This window comes from Pelobates fuscus, chromosome 10 (genome assembly GCF_036172605.1).
Source record: "Pelobates fuscus isolate aPelFus1 chromosome 10, aPelFus1.pri, whole genome shotgun sequence".
NCBI classification, from domain to species: domain Eukaryota; kingdom Metazoa; phylum Chordata; class Amphibia; order Anura; family Pelobatidae; genus Pelobates; species Pelobates fuscus.
The window spans coordinates 65,940,720-65,961,658 of NC_086326.1; the positions used below are offsets into that span (position 1 = coordinate 65,940,720).

A 20,939-nucleotide genomic window follows, 5' to 3' on the forward strand; every position below is an offset into this window, starting at 1 on the left:
AGCCATGTACATCTCATTGTTGTGATCATTGAACAGTCTGTGGAGGAGAAAAACCACGTGACAAGAGCATCGTTAGCTTTCTCTGTCAAAGTTGATCACATGACCTGCTGCGCACTCCTGATTGGTTCTTGGCTGTGGTTGAACTCACGCTGCTCCATTAGGTAAAGCGTGCACGTCATGGCGTATCCTGCGCAAGGAAGATTCAGATTGGTTGAAGGACACGCCGCTGTCAGAGATGCCAGTCCTTCCCTTTTGAGTGAGGTATGCGTGGTGTGACAGCTGGCCGTGGGCGCTGATTGGCCAGTCATTTCCTGGAATGTGACAGTGGGCGTGTCTCAACCAACCTTAGTTTACTCTCACTGTGGGTGATGGGCAATTCTGGATTCTGTCACTGAAACTAACAGCAAGTGTGTATCCAGGTAACTGGTAACTATGGGAGCTGATTATCAGAACCTTATTATTATTATTATAATACACATACTGTCTGCAGGCAGTTAGTGTTATCTCCTATAGGTTCAGTATTATGTTTTACTGCCATGTTTACCCTGTCAGTTCTGCATTTGATTGTTTATATTTCCATGCAGAGAATGTTTCATATTGTAATTATTTAGTATTTTGTGTATTAACCATTTTCCTTCTTTCTTTATTATTTCCTGCTAGTTCCAGGATGTGGCTGCTGGTTGCTGTACTTTGTGTGACACAGGGGGTCCTTGCCCACTCAGAGAATGTGGAAAGGTCAATTAGAAGCGCAGCAAGCTTTAATTATAAAGCAGATCCTGAGTCATCAATGAATATTGTAAGTTAATATTTATGTTAAGGTCTACATTACTTTTATTTTTAAGTAGATTGGATAGATTTAAAAAAAAAAATAAGATTACAAATACATATGTATTTCTTTCTCCAACACGTTGGACACTAAGATGAAAAGATTAATGCTGTGTTATAATTATACAACACAATAATAATGGTACAGTTTAAATCATGTAAAGCCTTTTAAATATACGCTAATGCATTACAGTACGTTATATTACAGCCCCAACTTTATTTATTTATTTTTTTAAATCATCATCCATATGCGATGGTGTGTAAGTAGTATTGTTTATTAGTACATATATCTTATGTTACTTAAACATGTTCTCTATTGTATTAAGGAACAGAATGACAATCTGCATTTTGCATTTTAAAATTGCATTTTACTATTGCCGGTTATATGACTTTAAAATACAAAATTACCAACACCTGTTGTTTTTATCATGCCTTGAGGACTGCTCGAAGGTTGTGTAAATGATGTGTCAATGGCTAAAATAGACAGAATGCATAGCAGTACATTCTGGTTATCTGGTTTAAGTTTTTATTTCATTATTTTGCTGATTTTTGAAAACTAAATTTATCATCATCTATCCCTTTCTGCTATACATGTGTAAGAAAAAGTGTTGGTTTTAACTACTGAAGAAAGTTAATATTTTGACTTGGTAGCGCCGCTGTACTATAGCTGCGCAATATTTTTTTTATAGTCAGATGTTTCATAGAAGGAAAAGTTTTAATCTTACCATCCGAGCCGTGTGAAACCGAAAAGGACCTTGCACTGATCATACACCCACATCTCATCAGACTAGATAACTGCATTAACTCTGGGTATTCCATGCAATGTTGTATGTCCGCACCCGTACGGCCAACTCATGCTTGCAGGACTTCTCGCGGGCGGCTCCCTTCCTATGGAATAGCCTGCCTACCTCCATCAGACTCTCACCTAGTCTTGCATCTTTTAAGAAGTGCCTTAAAACCCATCTCTTTAGGAAAGCTTATGGCCTCTAAGACTAACCCTTACCTCACATCACATACCTGTCTCTCGCTCTCTCCTAAAGGGCAACCCACCTTATTTGACTGCAAATTCCTGTCCTAATGTGTTTTACACCCCACCACCTATAGAATGTAAGCTCGATTGAGCAGGGTCCTCTTCAACCTATTGTTCCCGTAAGTTCTTTGTAATTGTCCTATTCATAGTTAAATCCCCCTCTCATAATATTGTAAAGCGCTACGGAATCTGTTGGCACTATATAAATGGCAATATTAATAATAATTATTATTTAATAAAAGGCAGATGTGGAGCAATGCAATTATCTCTCTGAGAAAACTCCTATATTTATTTACAATCAGTAAAAAGGAACTTGTCATGTTTTCCACTATTGATACTACCAGTGTGTATATATATATATATATATATAACAAGTCTCCATCTGTATACAGCACTGAGTGACTGTCATGTGGTCTGCAATCTTTACTTTGAATGTCCTGCAGGGGTAAAATGGCCCATGTGAAAAATATCTGATATCACCGTGCTAAATTAGCGATCTCGAAAATGATGCTTGCATTGTGCATTTTGTAACTGAACATTGATAGTATCTATTCTTTGCAATGTTTCCATTATTCACTACCCTTGCAATGTAGTCAATTTCCTTTTTGCAACAAAGTTCAGCTGGCTGAACATAATCAGCAGCTCTTCCTATGTACGTATTTTGCCAAAGGGTCGCTTAAGGCATCACTGGGCCCAAAAGACCATCTTGACATACTTACTCTATAGCTGGTGCCCTAACTTAAAACTTTTCTGTGTTAGCATATTGTAATGTTACAATAGTACATTTTAATTTAACTTTGCTGCTTCCTTACATGGAGACCTGCCAGGTAATGCGGAAGCTAGCTTCAAGCAATGTTTTGTCTGAGACCAGCGCTGATCCCGAGTGAGTAATGAGTAACTACAGGCAGGAAATATTAATATGGTCTTACTGTGTTTCTCCCCTCCTCGCATTAAACCAGCCTATCCTGAGCACTATTCCTTATAAATATATTGGTGAATCAAAATTGAAGAATCCCTATAAGTCACCAGTGTTCTATTGCTTTCTAGTAGTGGTGAGAACAATCTAACGTTAGATGTCTTCCAGGTATTTTGGTGGTTTATGAATTTTGATTTAGCCAATATTTGTTTGTTATTTTAAAGGAACACTCCAAGATCCGTAACCACTACAGTGAACTGTAGTGGTTATATTGTCACAAGTACCCTGGCAAACCCAACGTAAGTAGTCAGATCATTTTAGCATAATTTGACTTTTTACTGGGTGTCCACTGGGCATGTGTTTCTACCTCCACTTTAGACTTCTCTAGCTAGAAGCTCATTATCTCAGCTAAGACTAGAAGTGCAGGGCTTAGCGTATTGCCTGACAGCTATCAGCTGATACTCTCAGCCAATGAACTAGCCCTGCACTGCAGGGCCTAACTCAGAAAAGCTAATGTGAGCTCCTAAGGAAGAGTGTCTGACTCTTCTAGAGGCTTACAGGCGGCATGGAGCAGCATATGCTAAACCCCAGGTAAGAAGTCAAACTGTTCAAAAACGGTTTAACAACTTACACTGATGGGGCACAGGGCACTCCTTCCACCATAACCACTACAGCATGCTGTAAGTTATGTTATTTGGAGTGTTCCTTTAATTTGCTCACCTTTTCTCATTTATTTTCTATATTATAGTGATACACAAAACACAATTATTTTTTTTATTTGCCTTATAGTTGAATAGTATCCCTGGGCTTTTAGCACGTGCAGCAGTGAATTGTCATATATTGTGAACTATTTACCGTTAATATAAAGTTTAGTTTTCTAGTTTAGGAATATTTTCAAGCTTCTAGTAAAATCTTTATTTTTCTTCTTCTTCAAGACACACTACTTTAAGGACCATTTTTAGTTCAGAAATTACTTTTGGTAATAAATGACCTTAGCCTGCACTTTGATGCCTAGAGAGTAAATACTTTAGTCATCTTTGCCTCTGTTTTCGTAGCTATATCAAATGTAAGTTCACTATATGCCTCAGTGGTGTACTGTTTGTTAGTGAAGTTAGTTTTAAAGCTTGAAATGAAAGGAATGTGGTTTACTTGTGGGAAACATGTGATGCTGTCTTGTGACTGGAACTATTGTTTTTTAAACTTATTTAATAAGGAAGTTCATCTAAAATGTCTAAAGTACAATTCAACCTTTTCATTACATCCCTAATTATGTTTTAGTTAGTGTCTCACATGCCTCTGACTTGAAAAAGCGGAAGAGAATTGTACACAAACACAAATTATTTTAAATTCTGGGTTCTTAGTTCCCGTTGTACAAAAGCAGATTTTGAAGAAATCTGTAGAGCTTCACTTTCCCACAGTGATGCTTTACCACATTATCTAGAAGCTGTGTTAACCTCTTTGTGACAGGATTTTTCTTTTATATAATGTCTGTCCTGACCAGTCATCTGTCATGAAGGGATTTAAAATGTACATTAACAGTAAAACACTTAAGATTGAAGCAGCTCTGTCACTTTGCTCCACTGTGTCCCCCTGAGTAGCCTAGTTTTTTTTCCCCCCTGAAATGAGGTTGTTTGTTTTATATTGTTATGCATAAGGAAAAGTAGGAACAAGACTTCTAGAAGAAAAAGCTTAGCCTTAGCTAAATACCCAAAACGATTCTGGTCTTTACCCTTGGAGCTAAGAGATGGTGGGCAAGATTGTGGTGGGAAAAATTAAAAGCATACCTACATAACTCTATGCTCTATATTAATATTTTGTCGTCATTGATTACAGGCCCAACTATGCAATAACCACATTGTCTAGAACAAGTATCCTGGATTTTTGTTGGCAAAAATAAATGAATCAAATCTATTGGCGTGGTTAGGGCAAATGATAAGTGTGATAGAAAAAAAACTTGTGCCTGTCATAAATATATCTATAGTTTCCATCTCCAACTTTACTTATGACTAGAGGCTGAGCAATTAATCATGTCAAAAGATTTGTGTGAGAAAAAAAACAAAACACGGCCATTATCAGGATTTCTGATGTCAGCCATTTCCTTTGCATGGGGGTCATCTTCTGGATGTCCTAAAATACAGACCTGCTTATTGTTCTGTGTTCTAGAATGGTCATTGAATAACCGCATTAGTATGTGGAGTTGAACCTTTTTTAGCTAGTGGCTGTATCCCACATATGTGTATATGGTTTCAGGTTTTGAGCAGAAAACAATGTCATTCGGTCAGTGGTTAATTAGGACCACAATTAGGAATGCAAAGCTGCGCCTGTCACTTTGGTTAGCTCTGGAGTTAATAGAAGCAGAAAGGAGTTTCTACCCCTTTCTATAAAAGTGCAGATTTCTATTGAGCCATTCTAAAACGGTTTGACTCCTAACAATGTGTGATCGTGCCCCCTGACACCATAACCACTACAGCACGCTGTAGTGTTTATGGTGCTTTCGGTGTTATTTTAACAATGTAAACTATATGAAGTAGATGCTTCCTTATGCATCCCATAAACCCATAAAATTGACATATCCTTCAGTGGAGTGATTAGATAAGACTCCCAGTTACTAAAAGGCGTACTTCCACATTAGCAATCCATTTTAACCTTTTGTTTTTGCTCAAAAAGGCAATGGTTAAAACCTATGTGTAATTGTAGCTCGGCATAATTAAAAAAAAATAAAATAAAAATAAATAAATATCTAACATTATCTTGATTGTTATATAATCAAACAGGTATTATATTATTATATCAGAATGGATACTATCGGCATGCACTTTTGTTTATAATTAAGGGGGAAAATGCTTTATATAAATTAGAAAGCGGCATTGTTGGAATTGATGGGTGTACCCTACAGATCTCATGATGAGAAAGAGGGTACTTTTCATATATAGTTAGTACCATGCTTCCCAACTATTCCCATTCCTCCTACGGTAAAAAAATAACTTCTCCTACTGTGGAACCAGTTCATGTGCCCAGGAGCTAAAATCTTGCAGAGGCCTGTTAATTATGTAACTCATATGTGTTGCCACACTGTGTGTGTGTGTGTGTGTGTGTGTACACCTATCTCGTACAAGAAAGACCTACTTTTTCCTTTACAATACCGTGAGAACATTCGACAAGATTTCATTTGGCGGTGCTATTCAATAAGCTTCCAATTTTAGCAAAGGAAGGTCTCGATTTAGCAAGATTTCAAAATAATTCAAAAACTTTTCAAAAAGATTTATCAAAAAACAAAAAAAAGTACAGACTTTAATGGTGATTTCTCTAGAGAAATTATTTGTAAAGGTTTTTTTTTTGTTTTTTTAACAGATTGTGATCAGTTTGAAAGCACATTAAATCAATGTCTACATTTGATTTGCTGAACTGAGGTTTAATTAGTGTTTGTGAGTTTTCCAAAGCAGCTATTTTTGTCTAAGTTTTGCAAGTTGGATTTGATTCGCTAAAATTCAAACCTTAGTTAATAACCCTGAAGGGATTTCACTGCATGCAGACTTATTATCACCACATCAGTTGTAGCAACACTTTCATAATATATTCTCTATTATATAGAGATCTGAAGACTACGCAGACTATTGGACTAAACTTGGCTTGAAATTTGAGGCTGCTACATATGTTTAGTGATCGTTCTTGGATATTGTGGCATCCATAATACTTATGTGGTATTAAGAGGCCTAGTGTTATGTTACGACCACAACTTGAACATTTGACACAAGATACATTCATGTGGTTTATGCCTTGTTAAAGTTGTCCTTTCTACATGTTGTAGCAGGAGTTATGATTTTAAAAATTCAATTTTTTTTTTTTTTTTTTTTTTAAATCTGGATGATAATTGATTGTGTCCACTTTTTCTTCATCTTTCCGTTCTTGACCCATCCGCTTCTTAGTTTGATACCAACTACGAACTATATGGGAGGGCTTGTCTGTAAAGAATGGTTGTCAAATACTTTTCATTCAACTTGGAGAATTCGTCCTCCTCTGACGTATTCATTAACAAAGTCCTGCAGAGCAAAGGATATTAATGCTAATTGCTTCACTCTCTGCAAACTGTAGGACTACTTTGTGTTGTTGAGATACTGAGCCCTACAATAATATCAAACGTAAAGTAATTTTTTAATTTTATTTTTTATATAGCATGCATTTCACATTTTAAACTTGCACTCTAACCTCCATAACCACTACAGTTCATTGTAGTTCTCATGAGTTAAAGGGACACTATAGTCACCAGAACCGCTGCGGCGTGGGAGAAAAGGTGAGTTCAAGCACCTTTTCACTGCTGTGACAGGTGGGCCGGGGACCTAAACTACCACAAGAGCACTATAGTGTCAGGAATACTTGTTTATATTCCTGACACTATAGTGTTCCTTTCATCATGTGTACCATCCCACTTTTTTTTTTTCTCTTCAAGTCATTTTGGAGCAGTCTGATTAAAACTGGGGCTCACCCTGGCACCCTATAAATAATGTGCTGAGTACACTATTGCAGTATCCAACCTGGCATTATCAGGCTGAGAGTACTCGGGGCAAAGGTGGATTCTACGTTGTATTAGAACAGTGTACCTAAGTGGCCATTGACTTGTAGATTTATACTTGATCTTAGTTAATACTTTCCTGGATTAAGTAAGGTATCATTACGTAATTGAAAGTCCATAAACTTTATTTCGTTGTGTCATCCAAAAAGCTCTGATTTTTAGATTCAAAGGTCAAAACGTCATCACATGGTCACCTGTAACTAGTTAACTTAGAGAAAGGGTTGTTATGAGAGCTGATTTGTGTTATGTGGCTTGTGTACTTTGAGCCACCTGTCATAGAATGATCTCATTTTGATTCTGGGGAAAATTAATATGAAGTTTAATCTTTTTTTTTTTTTTTTTTTTTAGCCATGTCATAAGGTCTCATGTATTTCCACTCCTTTATAAAAATGTAGTCATCCAGTAGCTTTCTGTTGGTTTCGTTCTGATTCTTCCACAATCATAACCTTGCCCCCCAATTGCTTTTCAGAAGTAAACACCCATATACGAGGGATCTTTTTCTTATTACACAACAGGATGAGATAGCTGAAATGGTTATAAACTATATTAGTCATGTGTACATTGCTATCTTTTCATCTGTTAGTGGTCCTTGAACAGCAATGCCTTTGAAAGTTTATGGGACTTACGTAATTTCTCAAGTGTTGTTGGGCCTTGAGGACTTGTTTGTGAACGGCTTTATAAGACACTCCAGTGCTAGGGACAGATAAGAAATTCACATAAATAGCAAACAGAGGAAGCACAAAATCCTATGCATTTCCCTTGGATGTTTAGTCATAGTTTTTTTTTTTTTTATAGTAAATGTTATATGGTTTATTCATTAAATGAGGAACTGCTTTTTTTTTTTCAAAAGATTAACTGGAAAACAACCTTAAACTTATTTTTTTATGTTATGTTTTATTTCCACATTTTGACATTGCATACATGACCTAACATTACAATATTACAAATATAAGCATTTGATTAGTATGCTTACATATACAACACATTTAAAAGCATAAATATACAAACATAAATACATATATGCATCCCTGAGAGATAGAGGTCACAACACTATATTTTCCACAACATATATCCTGTTTCTTAGAACAATGTATGCGCGTTTAGGGGGTCTAGCTTTTTTTTATCCAGTATAACCACATTTTAACCATCTTAGACCTCCAGTTCTCTGTTCTTGCACATCCCAACTCCATTTTGCATTGCCATATAATTTGTTCTTATAGTCCGTCACATCGTAGCAGGTTAGATGTTCTCCATTTCCTAGCGATCAATAGTTTAGCTGCTGTACGGATGTGGAGGACTATAGGAAGAATATCTGTGTATTAAGATTAAAATGTAGCAACGCTAATTCTGGAGTTCTATCTATATCTGTGTCACATAGAATTTTTATAAATTAAAAAAAACAAACTCTTTCCAAAAGGGAATTATAAGTTGGCAACTCCACCACATATGAAAAAAAGTTCCTAGACTCGATCCACATCTCCAACAATTTGTATCTGGATTTGGACAATTCCTTAATTTAGCTACTGTACTTGGTACCCAATACCATCTGTTATGGACTTTATATTGTACCTCTCTCAAGTTCAAAGAGTGTGTATATTTTATAGGTTAATACGGAAGAGGCCATCCAATCTTGATATTGAAATTCTATACCCAAGTCTCGCTCCCATTTTGTTTTTGCATTACAGTTCGTTTTTGCACTCGCTTTTGATAGTATTTGCACACACATTATGTAATGATTCTAGATCTTCCACTGCCTCTGAATTACTACTTGAGAGACACTTGGATAAAATACCACTTATTCTTAATTAATTAAACAGTTCACTCCTGGGTAGAGTTTTTTTTTTTTTCTTCCAATTACTAAAGTGGAAAATGATTTAACTTTGTTTATGTGATATCCTTTATTTTATGTGCCACTGTTGTACCAATTACATAAATTGATATTATCCATATTTCCTTCAAGGATTTTTAGTGATCGAGAACCTAGCAGTTTATTTGTTAAATTTAAGTTTTCTCTTTATAGATTTGCATTCATCCAATATATATCTTAATGATTTTATTTCTGAATGACTATATTGTTGATCTCTATGCAATCCTAATGTCCAGAATAGAGATGGTAAATTCCTAATTGCGGATAGATCTTGTTCTATTAAGAACCATTTCCCCTTTTCTGAGCAGCTTTTCTGTGTGATCATGGTATGCACGTGTCTACTTGCTGTATAATATTTAAAATATATCTGGCATTCCCATGCCGCCTTGTTTAGTATTTGAAGCTGTTAGCCTCCACTTTATCCGATGTTTCTTCCCTGACTATATAGATTTTAAAAAGAGGCAATGTATTATTTTAAACCAATTTTCCGAGCATTTTAAGGGATTAATCTAAAGAAATAATTCCAGCTTGGTAATATCTATGCGCGTACTAGATTTATCCTTCCCCACTACGAAAAGTTTAACTTTTTCCATCTGATAATTTTTTTTTATTAGATTGTTGTAATAGATGAAGAAAATTATTATCTACTAGAGAATTTAAAGAAGTAATGTTGATTCCTAAATATCATTATGAGGTCTATGATAACTTAAGCAGATTGACTGATAATCTATATGTTACTCTTTTTAGAGTGAAATAATAACATATTGGGGGTATCCAAATGAAGAGTATGAAGTTCTTACTGCAGACAACTATATCCTGACTATCAACAGAATACCATGTGGGATCAAATGTGCATCTACAGGTATGGCTCATCGAAAAATTTAGGATTTTTTTTAATTTTCTTTACAAAACAACTACCCAACTTATTTTTCCTTTAGTACTCTTTCTCTGTAACAACGTTTTTGTTGAAATGGCTGATTAGTTTTCAGGGAAAATGGTGCAAATCTTTCTTGTAACGTAAAATTTAACCTGGGTAAAGCTGGAGGCTTCTGTTGGAATAAAACAAACAATTACAACTCAAAGGGCAAGAGCGTATTTAATCCGATTGCAGAATTAACAATCTTTTCATCCCAGACAGGTGCCACCATCTAACATAGCTATACAGTAATTTTTATACTCCGAAAATGCTGACCGTTTTTTCACTAAAGTGTGAATTTGGTCTTGGAATTTAAAATCAAATGGCCAAATTTATCAAACATAGCTGATATGGTGAAATTTTCCAATTTAATATAGTAGGCTAAAATTTAAGTTTTAAGAAAAACGTGTCAGTCAACATTGTTGCTGCTGTTGATCCTGGGGCTAACTTGCATGACATGAGCAAATAACATTTAGTAAGAGGGGAGGGTTGGAATTTTTGTGCTGCTGAAAGTATAGAAATATCTAGGCACTTTTAAGGTACGTTTGCTAGGGCAGCATCCTAGCACCATTACCGATACAATACACTGACCGTTCCTATAAGGAGGGCATGTTAAATCCCTGTTTTTATAAAGTTAAATTTCAAATACACAATGAATAAGGCAGCAAAGCTTAAAGGGATACTCCAGGCACCAAAACAACTTTAATTTAAGTTGCTATGGTGCCAAGAGGCCCCTTGAGGCACTCTCACCTTAACCCCTGAGTTGCCTCCATCTGACGCTCTCAGCCAATCAGTGACTTCCCATTTACTAAACTGGCTTGGAAAGAAACGTACCTTTCTCAAACTTTTCATTGTATCGAAATACGGTATTGCATAAGGGAAGAGATACTACATTCATAGTAATATAGGTGCAAAAGCAAAACATGGATTTCCAAACTTTCTATTTACCCTTTGAATTGTAAATCCTGCTTTAGTTATAATGTCCACACTTAACCCCTTAAGGACCAAACTTCTGGAATAAAATGGAATCATGACGTGTCAGACATGTCATGTGTCCTTAAGGGGTTAAAAAAACATTAGGTCTGTTATCCTACCAGTTATTTTACTTTTATTTATATTTTATATTCCTTGAAATGCTTGATGTCTGTATAAACAAAGATACGTAGACCCGAGATATTTTCAGGTATGACATGGTCATGGTGATTGGAGTAACCCTGGGAGTAAGGACCAGAATTAGAGTTATGTCAGTTCAAACATAATGTACCTCTTTCACATGCACCCACACTTACTATATATCATTTTGTGAAGATATATAGGGCTTTCATTTGACATCAAATATGTATTTATATGATCCATAATTTAATATAAATAAAAGAGAAAAACAATGTTCCCATGTACAATTCTTCCCAGGTTTCCCCCATGTACACGTATACTGAGATTTTTTGGTTAGAGTTACAGAGCCAGATGTGAGTCTTAAGTCTTCATAAATGGAGATTTTTAGTATGATTCCAATGACCATTTAGGTGCAAAAGCAAACTCGAATATCCAAAAATATGGCCTGTGCTCAAACTCCCACTACTCCTGGACTTTTTTGCATATTTGTATTTGCTTTTGTATAACACAGCCGTGTTACAGTGTTGCCACCCATCCCATGTTTTCACGGATAAGGGTTAATTAGTCTGCAGGAGTTTAAAAAAAAAAAAAAAATTCCCTCTCTGTCAAACCTAACAGGTTTGCCTTGATATGGCAGGCAAGCTTACATTGAAATGGCCATTGGAGTGATACTAAAAATCTCCAGTTATTTAAATGTGCATGGAGATTTTGGATAGTGCACAAGTAAATCTTTTCTTTGTTTTTTATTGTACGCAATAGTCATTGCTGCCACACAGGTGTAGAGGGAGTTTGAGTGCAGAACTTATTTTTGTATAGTTTTAGTGTTCATACCTGTGTATTTGAGAAATTGATTTTCTGGGACTATATTGCATTTGAGGCAGTATGCAGCCCATTTGCAAAAAAATAGACAATCCAGGGTACAAAACCTGGCCAAATGTAGTGTTCATGATTTTATTTTTGGCATGTTTAACACACACACTGCACTTTCACTGCTTATTGCATCATCCTTATTTTTTTCATTATGATAAAACACCCATATTTCTATTCAGTAATGTCCAACTAGTGCAACAATATCCCCAAAGATCAGGTTTCACCCGGAGGCAATTTGTCTAGGTTCTACGTGGTTGTTCCACCATAATCTTATAAGGTCCATGGAGTGTGTTTTTTTTTTTTTTTTTGATCCGGTTTATTGGAGTCAAAGTTCAGTCCCCACGAGACAGGACTTTCAGGTTAGAACATATACGATCTACAGGGAAGGACATATAAGAAGTGCACTTTCATTTGGTTTTATTGGACACAGTGAATGCCCTCTGGGTCTGCTCGACCGTGCCCAACCAGCCCCTTCCTCCCCCGCCTCAACCCATGCCAACTCCTAATATAGACTTGTCTTGAATTTTCGTCTCGCTGCAGAAATATTGGTCCTCAACCTTGCCTGTCCCTTTGCTCACTGTCATTGAAAGCTGCAAACCTGCTCCCACTGCCTCCCCCGCCTCTTCCTCATCTTTTCCCCTCTCTCTCACGTCCCTCCTGCTTTTAGACTCTGTCTCTTTTCGATTTTGGTAATTCTTGACCTTCCATGTTCTGCTTAATTGACAGGCAGCCTGGCAGGCATTCATGCCAGGCTGAGCTAGCAGTAATTTAGGTGGACCAACCATCATTCTGGGTGAGTCTCCCACCTTGTGTGTCAGTAAAGCAATTTGTGTCACTGCCCACGCCACCTTTGATTTCTCCCAGTTCAAAAGACTCCAATGTTGGGACCTATGTAAATAGTTCCTTGGATATGCTGTTTATGACCCTTCCCTCATCCCATTTTGCCACCAAAATCACCATGGGAGGGATATATTGTTGAATATTGTTGGCAGCAATAATAAGCAGAGGTGGGCTAAACTAGTTTTCCCTGTGTATCAGGGCCTCCCCAATGTTGGACAGGTTAATGGGGACGTTCACTTAGCAGAATGGCAGAAGAGGGCTGTGTTGTTGCCAGATAGCAAGAACCGAGCACTCATAGACTCTTAGTAGTGATTATTTTTACGTGTATCATATTTGTTTACTGAAGAAGGTAACAAAGTTGACATGACACAGTTTGCAGAGGAACATCACAGATATGAAGTCGAGTACATTGAACATACAGCTTATATGGTCAGGCAGTATATCAAGCTGATAAATACTGGTCGCAACCACAGAAAATTGGATAAAAAGGAAAAGCAGAGCGGCAGAGAAACATCTGAAGTCACCCAGTAAAATTATCACACATCACCATGTATAGAGATCAATCAGAGAACTAGTTACCCCCATACATCTGAAAAACGTTAAAGGTTACACGTGAGCTTATAAGACATTTCGTCATATTTCAGGGTTACCTGGAGTCTATATAGGACAGCCTGAGTAGATTTTTAGGCTGGATGTGAAAGCAGCTGTTACAATATGCAGATTCAGAACCTTTCCTGGGCTTTGTATATTGTTGTAGCAGAGCTCTAATGCCTAGCATAGGTATCTCCACTGCTTAGTCCTTGTAGCTGAAATAAGCAGTAAAATATCCCAAGACACTTTCCCCCCCAGTAACTGGACGACACACAGTCAACTGATTTTAATTTGGCCACACACGGCTTTTATGTACTGAAACCTACATGGGGTCTCTCACACAAAAATACAGGGCTTTTCCTCCTACGTTCCTCTGTGCCTGAGAGAAAAATCTATAACTCTATTATCTCTCAGGTACAGAAAAATCTACAATAATTTAAAACACCCCAAAAATGCATTTTAATATTTCAGAACCCCACAAAAGTCACATCACCGAATAGCTTGGATCTGAGCGCACACTTTGACGAAATATCACTCAGATCCCTTCGGTGGTTCGGGAACGCCATTCGAATAAAGTTTTGACTGGTTGGCCACAAGGTGATGCCCCAAAACAGTTCCAGAGAAAACAAGGCAACGACCGGTCATCTTTCGGGGGTTCTCACATGAACACCTACGAATGCTCCCCCTGGCTGTTAGTATACAAATGGACAGCCGAACAAAGGGAATAAAAGGGCCCTTCCGCTACAATTGCCATCAAACATTTTGGAAATAAAAACAATTGGCTTTTAAAGGGAGAAAATTATTGGTAATCTCTCTTACCTTTGATTGAATTGATTAAGTTGTTGAGAATTTCCAGATTACGTGGAGCACCGTGCTGGGGGCCATTAGCATCCACATCTCCAGCAATTCAGAGTTACCAATGGTTAGATGCGGGATATAGTGCATAGAGCTTTCCTTCAAACCTTTACCAATTCAAGCAGTTTCTCCCTGTTCCTGTGATAATCAAGGGGTGAAAAAACATTCTACTAAAAAAAATCAAAAAAATCATACATATAAAAATTATTAGTGGGTACAAATTTGAGTATATTCGTGATTGAATACTTTTGTTTTTCTTTTCACTCCAGACATGTATCTTAACATTGTGCTGATATTAAACAATATCTGCCCTAAGAATTAAACCAGAGCTGAACCATATGACGGAACACAAAGTTAGGAAACAGCTGTCTTTTTTTACAAGCATATCTTGGCTCATGTTCCTAAACACAGTAGCCTTTCCGAGCGAGTCTGTAGCAGACATTTATTTTTGTTGAAATTCTCCTTTCCGCATGGTATGACACAATTTTCTTCAATACATACGCTCTGCTCTTTGTTGTAATTAAGTGTGAAATGTTCTGTATAGGTTTGATGGAGTGACACCATCTGCTTCAAGAAACTGAAAGCTCGAGACCCACACAGATGTTTGGGTTGGGCTGTAATAATACGACACCAGAACTTCAGCTGTGCCGTTTCCTTACTCCCTTGGCCCATCGTTGTCTACTGGAAAAACATCTCCAGTCACCTTGCCAAGTTCTAACATGAGGTTTCCTTGCGGCTGGGACAATGTGTACATGTCCGTGTGAGACTGAATGTTTTCTTGGAACCAACAGAATAAAGGAGAAGCATTTTCTTTTGGAAATGTGAGGATCTGAAATCTGATACACGCCTCATTCAGGAATGATGACAGAACATTACTTGAACGCATAATGTTGGTTGCCAAATTCTTCTTGATGGAATTGTGTAGCCCTGCTAATCCTCTTCTTTTGGAAACTACACTGTTTTAAAACAAAAGCCAATCTGGCACTATGAAAGCAGTGACTGCTCAAACTCCTGTGTTTTTAACGCATTGTTAATTTCTAAGATTTTGTTTTCATTGTTAATATGATTAATTGCCTTATTCTTTGAGTTCTCTCCAGACATGCATTACATATTATAATGCACATGTTGGCCTTATGTAGATCGTAAATAGGGATTGGTGTAATAAAACTCGGCTTTTAATTCTTACTGAGATAAATTAAGTGTTTGGAAGGACAGATTTTTTTATTATTTATGTTTCTCTCCAGATTGGTGAGCTCAAGCCATCTTTTATTTTTAGTTAGGAAAGTGAGTGTAATAAGGTGCAGTAAAGCAGTCTCAAAAACCATGATCGCTTCTTACCCGGTAGAGGAAAAGTTATCTCTTACAGCACAGGCTGGTAAGATATTTGAGCCAATTTGATTTCTTTCTTTTTTTTTTTTTTAATTCTTTTTTTTTTGGTGCAGTTTCAGCGAGTACATAGAAAAGTAGTCATGCCACAACATTAGATGCACAATAAAACATTCACAATACAGTCGACTTATGTGTTGGGCCGAGTCGAGTTATGCACATTTTGTGTTGGTGTGGGCTATGTGGTTGTAGCGAGGATCCGGACATGCCAGTGGTGTGTGTTTCTATGTGGCTGTTGTTGTCCCGAGGGGACTATACGACTATGTTAGAACACTGGCACAGGTTATGGCCTTGGTAATCATTTAGTTCCTTGTGTGGTTTGACGTGTGTCCTGGTGGGTAACAGGTAGGATCTAAGCCTTTATGTCTTGTCTAAGTGTGAGTGCGGGATGAGATGGAGTTCAGTTTATGTGATGTACTGTGGGGGCTCCTTAGAGGGCTGTGCCCTGTAACCCTGGGCATTCGGGGGGGGGGGATGAAGCACACTAGTTGAACCTAGGCCGTCGTTTCATCGTCACAGGGCCGTATGGTCGGTGTCACCCAGTGAGGGTGGGTCAGCGGACCAGGTTATGTGTGGTTTAGGTCGTCTTCAAAAGAGATATCAAAACAGGGTGCGATATACATTGAATATAGATAGCATAAAAGCATAATAACAGTAAATGAAAATAAGAGTAATAGTCTGGTGTGACCAATGCAGGTTTCAGGTTGCCGGTCCCGGCAGAGTTGTGGCTGGTGCCCTGGTGTTAGTGGACAGTCCCAGAGTAGTCAATAGAGCCGGTCCTTCTCCTACATTGGAGATCTTGTAATGTAGGTCATCTTTAGTCACCCATAGTGTCCTGGGAGTAGCCCATTTGTACTTGAGGCCCGCTGCTTGCAGGGTGGTCGTGATGGGTTGCATGCTTTTGCGCCAAAGGAGAGTGTCTCTACTCAAGTCCTGAAAGAAGGTAATTCTGTGTGTTTCAAAGTCTTTCATTGTTTTCTCTTTGATGGCCATCATCAGGGCTATCTTGTCTGTCAGGGATTGACATCGTAGGATGATGTCGCGCGGGGCTGCTTTCGGTGCCTGCTGCGGTTTTGCAATGCGATATACTCCGTCAAACATGAAGTGTTTCGCTTGTCTGTTGGGGAGGAGTGCAGCTACCAGGCGTCTGATAAGTGGGGCAGTTCGTCCAGTAATACCACCTCTGATACCCCCCTGATTTTAATGTTCTTTCTCCTGCCCCTATCATCCAGTATAGCCAATTGCTTGATGGTGTTTGCTTGTGTGGATTGTATTTGGGAGACTGTGTCTTTAAGGGTAATGATGTCTTGGCGTATTTCTCTCACCTCTTGTTCTGCGGCCTGGGTTCTTGCCGTTACTGCCTGTACCTCTGCCGCCAGCCCTTTTAAGTCAGCTTGCCACATGTGCTGAAGGTTCTTTTGGAGACCGGCCAGCATGTCCTGGATGTCTCGTTTCGATGCCGGTGCCGTGTCATCCTGGGTGTGCATACTTGCGCTTCCCGCGCCTGCCTTAATCACACTGTGAGTGGAGTCTTCGTCCTCTGACCCCTCGGGCGATGTCGCCTCCATGTCTTGGGTCCGTGCAGGCGGAGGGGATTGCAGCATGCTGCATATGTCCCTTTGTGGCTTGGGGGTGCTCGGGATCGCATTGTGGGTTTTCCGCCCCATTTCTTCCGTGGTGTGGAAGTCGGCGTCGTAGAGTAGTGAGTTCCCGCCGAGCCACGAAGTCAGCTCCCTGGTTAGGTGGCGTTCACTCGTGCGGTAGGCCCCGGATCCCTTGGTTCGGCGTTTGGTGCCCGATTTTTTTAAAAAAAGGCATCTGCGAGATCCGCCGGGAGTCCTGAGAGTGACCCTGCGGTTCTTTTCAGTCGATGGGCTGTTGGTGCCGTGTTTGGGCCGGTTTTGCACGCTGGCTTGTCGGAGCTGTGGTAAATGGCGACCCAATTTGATTTCTTTTAAAGCACTAAATGCAAACTGCCTTCTGGCCCTGTTTACGGTCTTTCGATGAGCACACGCACCTGTAGGTCTCTTTAGAAGAAGATGCCAGAACATGTATGAGTGCTGCTCTTGCATTATGTATTGACTCTGGTGCATGAACCTGCATTGCTGTTGAGGTAAATGTGTTTTATACTTGGCTCCACTCTATTTGAATAGTGTTAATTGGGGTGTCGGAAAACAATCGGGTCCCATTTAAGAAAAAGAGTGAACTTTATGAGTTGGACCATTTTGACAAGTGCATATTCTGTCAGGAAGAGAGTGGCTGTAGGATGCATATTAATTCAGAAGGAATTATAGTTGTCTAAGTGGCAGGTCCAACTTATGTAATATATAAGAGCAGTGATTTGGAAACCGAATCATTTAGTGAGTTTAGGGCCAGCAGTTGTAAGCCTCACTTAGGTAATGTCAAGTCTAGTTCAACTTTAAATAGTGCAAGTTTAGTAAGAATTTTGGTGTGCACTGAGTTACTTGCACATAGACTATGTTGGTACTCCATTCTCATCGCCACTTTGCTAAAACCTGGACTCCTATCACTATAGTGCACTAATCCCTAATTATATTAGCCATCCCCCACCCCTCCCTGTGAGCAATACAAATTGTCACAAATAAAACAAGTTTTACTTTTCCAGTGCCGAGACTTCCTTGGTGCTCTTCATAGAGGAGCCGTGGGACATGAGATGCATGTGTGCATCCAATGAAATGCATTTTTGTGAACTGCATTTGGTCACATGACGACTGAGTTTCTCTAATTTGTTGCAATGGAAGCTCCTCTAGTGGTTTCTGGAAGACAGCCACTAGAGGTGTATTTGACACTGCAATGTAACCATTACAGTGTCTACAAAACTGCAATGTTTCACATTGAAGGATTAAAACTTCAGGGCCGCTACCCCTAGACCTCGTCATTGAGAGGAAGTGGTCTGGGTGCATTTAGTGGCCTTTTAATAGTGACGAATGGATAGAGCTGATAGCTAGAATTTAGGAGCTAGGATAGTGCCTATAAAGAAGCTCAAACGTGTCTGACTGCTGGAGTGGGGGGACAAAATAGGCTCAAGACAAAGCCGGAGACAATTTGTGAACACATTTTGATTTAGGTTGATCCTGGTGTTTACGTTTTTACCTTATTTCCCTTTTTCTGCTCTCACAGAATTGCTGATTGTAATCAGAAAGACTATGCTACTATTACTGCTATGCCTACATTTTGGCATAAATTTGATATAGTAGTATGGATGAACCTGATCCCTGGAGCAATATTATACATTTGTCAGTGGTTTACGAATATCTGAAAGTCCTTTGGAAGGCAAGGAATCATATTTGATTTTTTTTTTTTAATAATCTTTTGAGAAAGGAACACTGTGAATTCACTTTTAAACTTAATACAATTTGTTCCTATGTGGGCTGTGAATGCTGAATTTTATTCTATAAGCATTTGGGTGCCATTACATAACATAAGCGCCCCCTGGTGTTAAAACTAGTTCATTACATGTGGATTTTTTTTTTATATATTTTATTTATTTAACAGTTCTTATATAGAGCTGTCATCTTGAGCTATTTATGCGAAAAGAACATTGGTAATTATACAAATAGAGGGTTATATAATTAGACACATTGATACAAAAGGATAATCTGTCACGTGGGCTTCAACCTCCCACAAAGCTTTATTTTACTTACCGGTAATCTACACAAGAGTAGAATTTTAACATTTTCAAAATAAGAATATATTTAATTCAGAACACTGACGTCAGATGTAATATATGTTACGGTAGTAAGATATAGACCAGATAATATCTCAGGCACTGTTAAGAAGAAAGATTACAGAGGCATCAACACAGTAAATTATGTAAATATTTGAATTGAGGGCTTGGTGAGTGGGTTGTGGAAGAAATGGTCCAGGCACGTCAATGTTCTAAAGACACTTTTATATTGGAACAAGGTGGACACCACAACGTTTCGACCCACACACGGATCTTTGTCGAGTTACCTCACACCACAAGTTACACACAAGTTATAGGCAGTAAAACGTATGCAATAATACAATCAAACAATTAGTGAATCATTTAATTGAATAATACATGATTAAGAATATTCAGTACTTACTATGTCCTGATCTAATTCATATGCGAATAGTCCATGTAGTTGAATGGCAGTGGTAAAACAATAAAAAGTTATAGAAAATAATAAAACTTACAGAATATGAAATAATAGTAATAGGCAAAGAATTGCCAAATAATAGAGCGTGATGACGTCACATGTCGGACAGCCAGAGGACGTGACTGGGACGTCCCCCTTGTTGTGGGACATTGCCAGTAGCCAGAATGTGATTTTCAGCGTTCTATCTTCATTTACTAGACCGGAGAATGGGCACCGCTACCAGTATACCACACTTCTTTACCTCTTCGTGTTCATATACTGACCTTAGCATGCCAAATGAGAAACCAGTCATGTGTAAACATCTAGAACAATATATTGAGAATTATGATAATAAAAAGAGAAAGTGACCTAATTATATGTCTGTGTTGATTGTGACTGCAGCTAACGTAACTTTATTGGTGACAATGTATAGTGTATTTCCAGTGTTAACTATTTGCTTTGTTTTAGGTCCTAAGCCTGTGGTGTATTTGCAGCATGGCTTGCTTGCTGATGGTAGCAATTGGGTTACCAATCTTGCAAACAATAGCCTGGGATTCATCCTGGCCGATGCTGGCTATGATGTTTGGATGGGAAACAGTCGCGGGAACACTTGGTCTAGGAAACACAAGACTCTGTCTCCCGCGAAGGACGAATTTTGGGCTTTTAGGTAATCCAGTATCTTTGAAATGTTATGCATTGGTAGGAAGGATTAACAAACTGATTAGTGGTTAATGGTCTCTCAACATTAACATTAGTCCTTTAGTCAAAGAGCAATCCTTGCTACATAACTACTACTTATTGAGAAGGAAAAGGTCCGGGCACTCTAAAGCTCAATGAGACACATTTATTTGGAACAAAATTAACCCAAAAAGTTTCGACTCTACAATGGTCGAAACCCTATGATTATAGTCTGTCTTTGTACTACAAAAATAATTAATCTCAAACACACGTTTCCTAGATTAATATTAACCCCTTAAGGACCCCTTAAGTACAGTCTGAAATACCACAAGGATCAGATACAATAATATAATTGTTT

General features: G+C 38.3%; 1 protein-coding gene across 3 annotated transcripts in view; it reads left to right on the forward strand.

The window, feature by feature from the left end:
- Nucleotides 1-329: 329 nt before the first annotated feature.
- Nucleotides 330-20,939, forward strand: part of LOC134574976 (lysosomal acid lipase/cholesteryl ester hydrolase-like) — a 33,079-nt gene continuing 12,469 nt past the window's right edge. The window contains exons 1-4 of one of the 3 annotated variants that reach the window (XM_063434085.1): nucleotides 330-419; nucleotides 661-796; nucleotides 9,956-10,070; nucleotides 20,372-20,570. In XM_063434085.1, coding sequence (XP_063290155.1) covers nucleotides 668-796; nucleotides 9,956-10,070; nucleotides 20,372-20,570 — 443 coding nt within the window. In that variant the 5' untranslated portion in view covers nucleotides 330-419; nucleotides 661-667. Of the gene's footprint in view, nucleotides 427-660; nucleotides 797-9,955; nucleotides 10,071-20,371; nucleotides 20,571-20,939 lie in introns of all 3 variants that reach the window. The other 2 variants (XM_063434087.1, XM_063434086.1) reach the window with 2 other exon arrangements.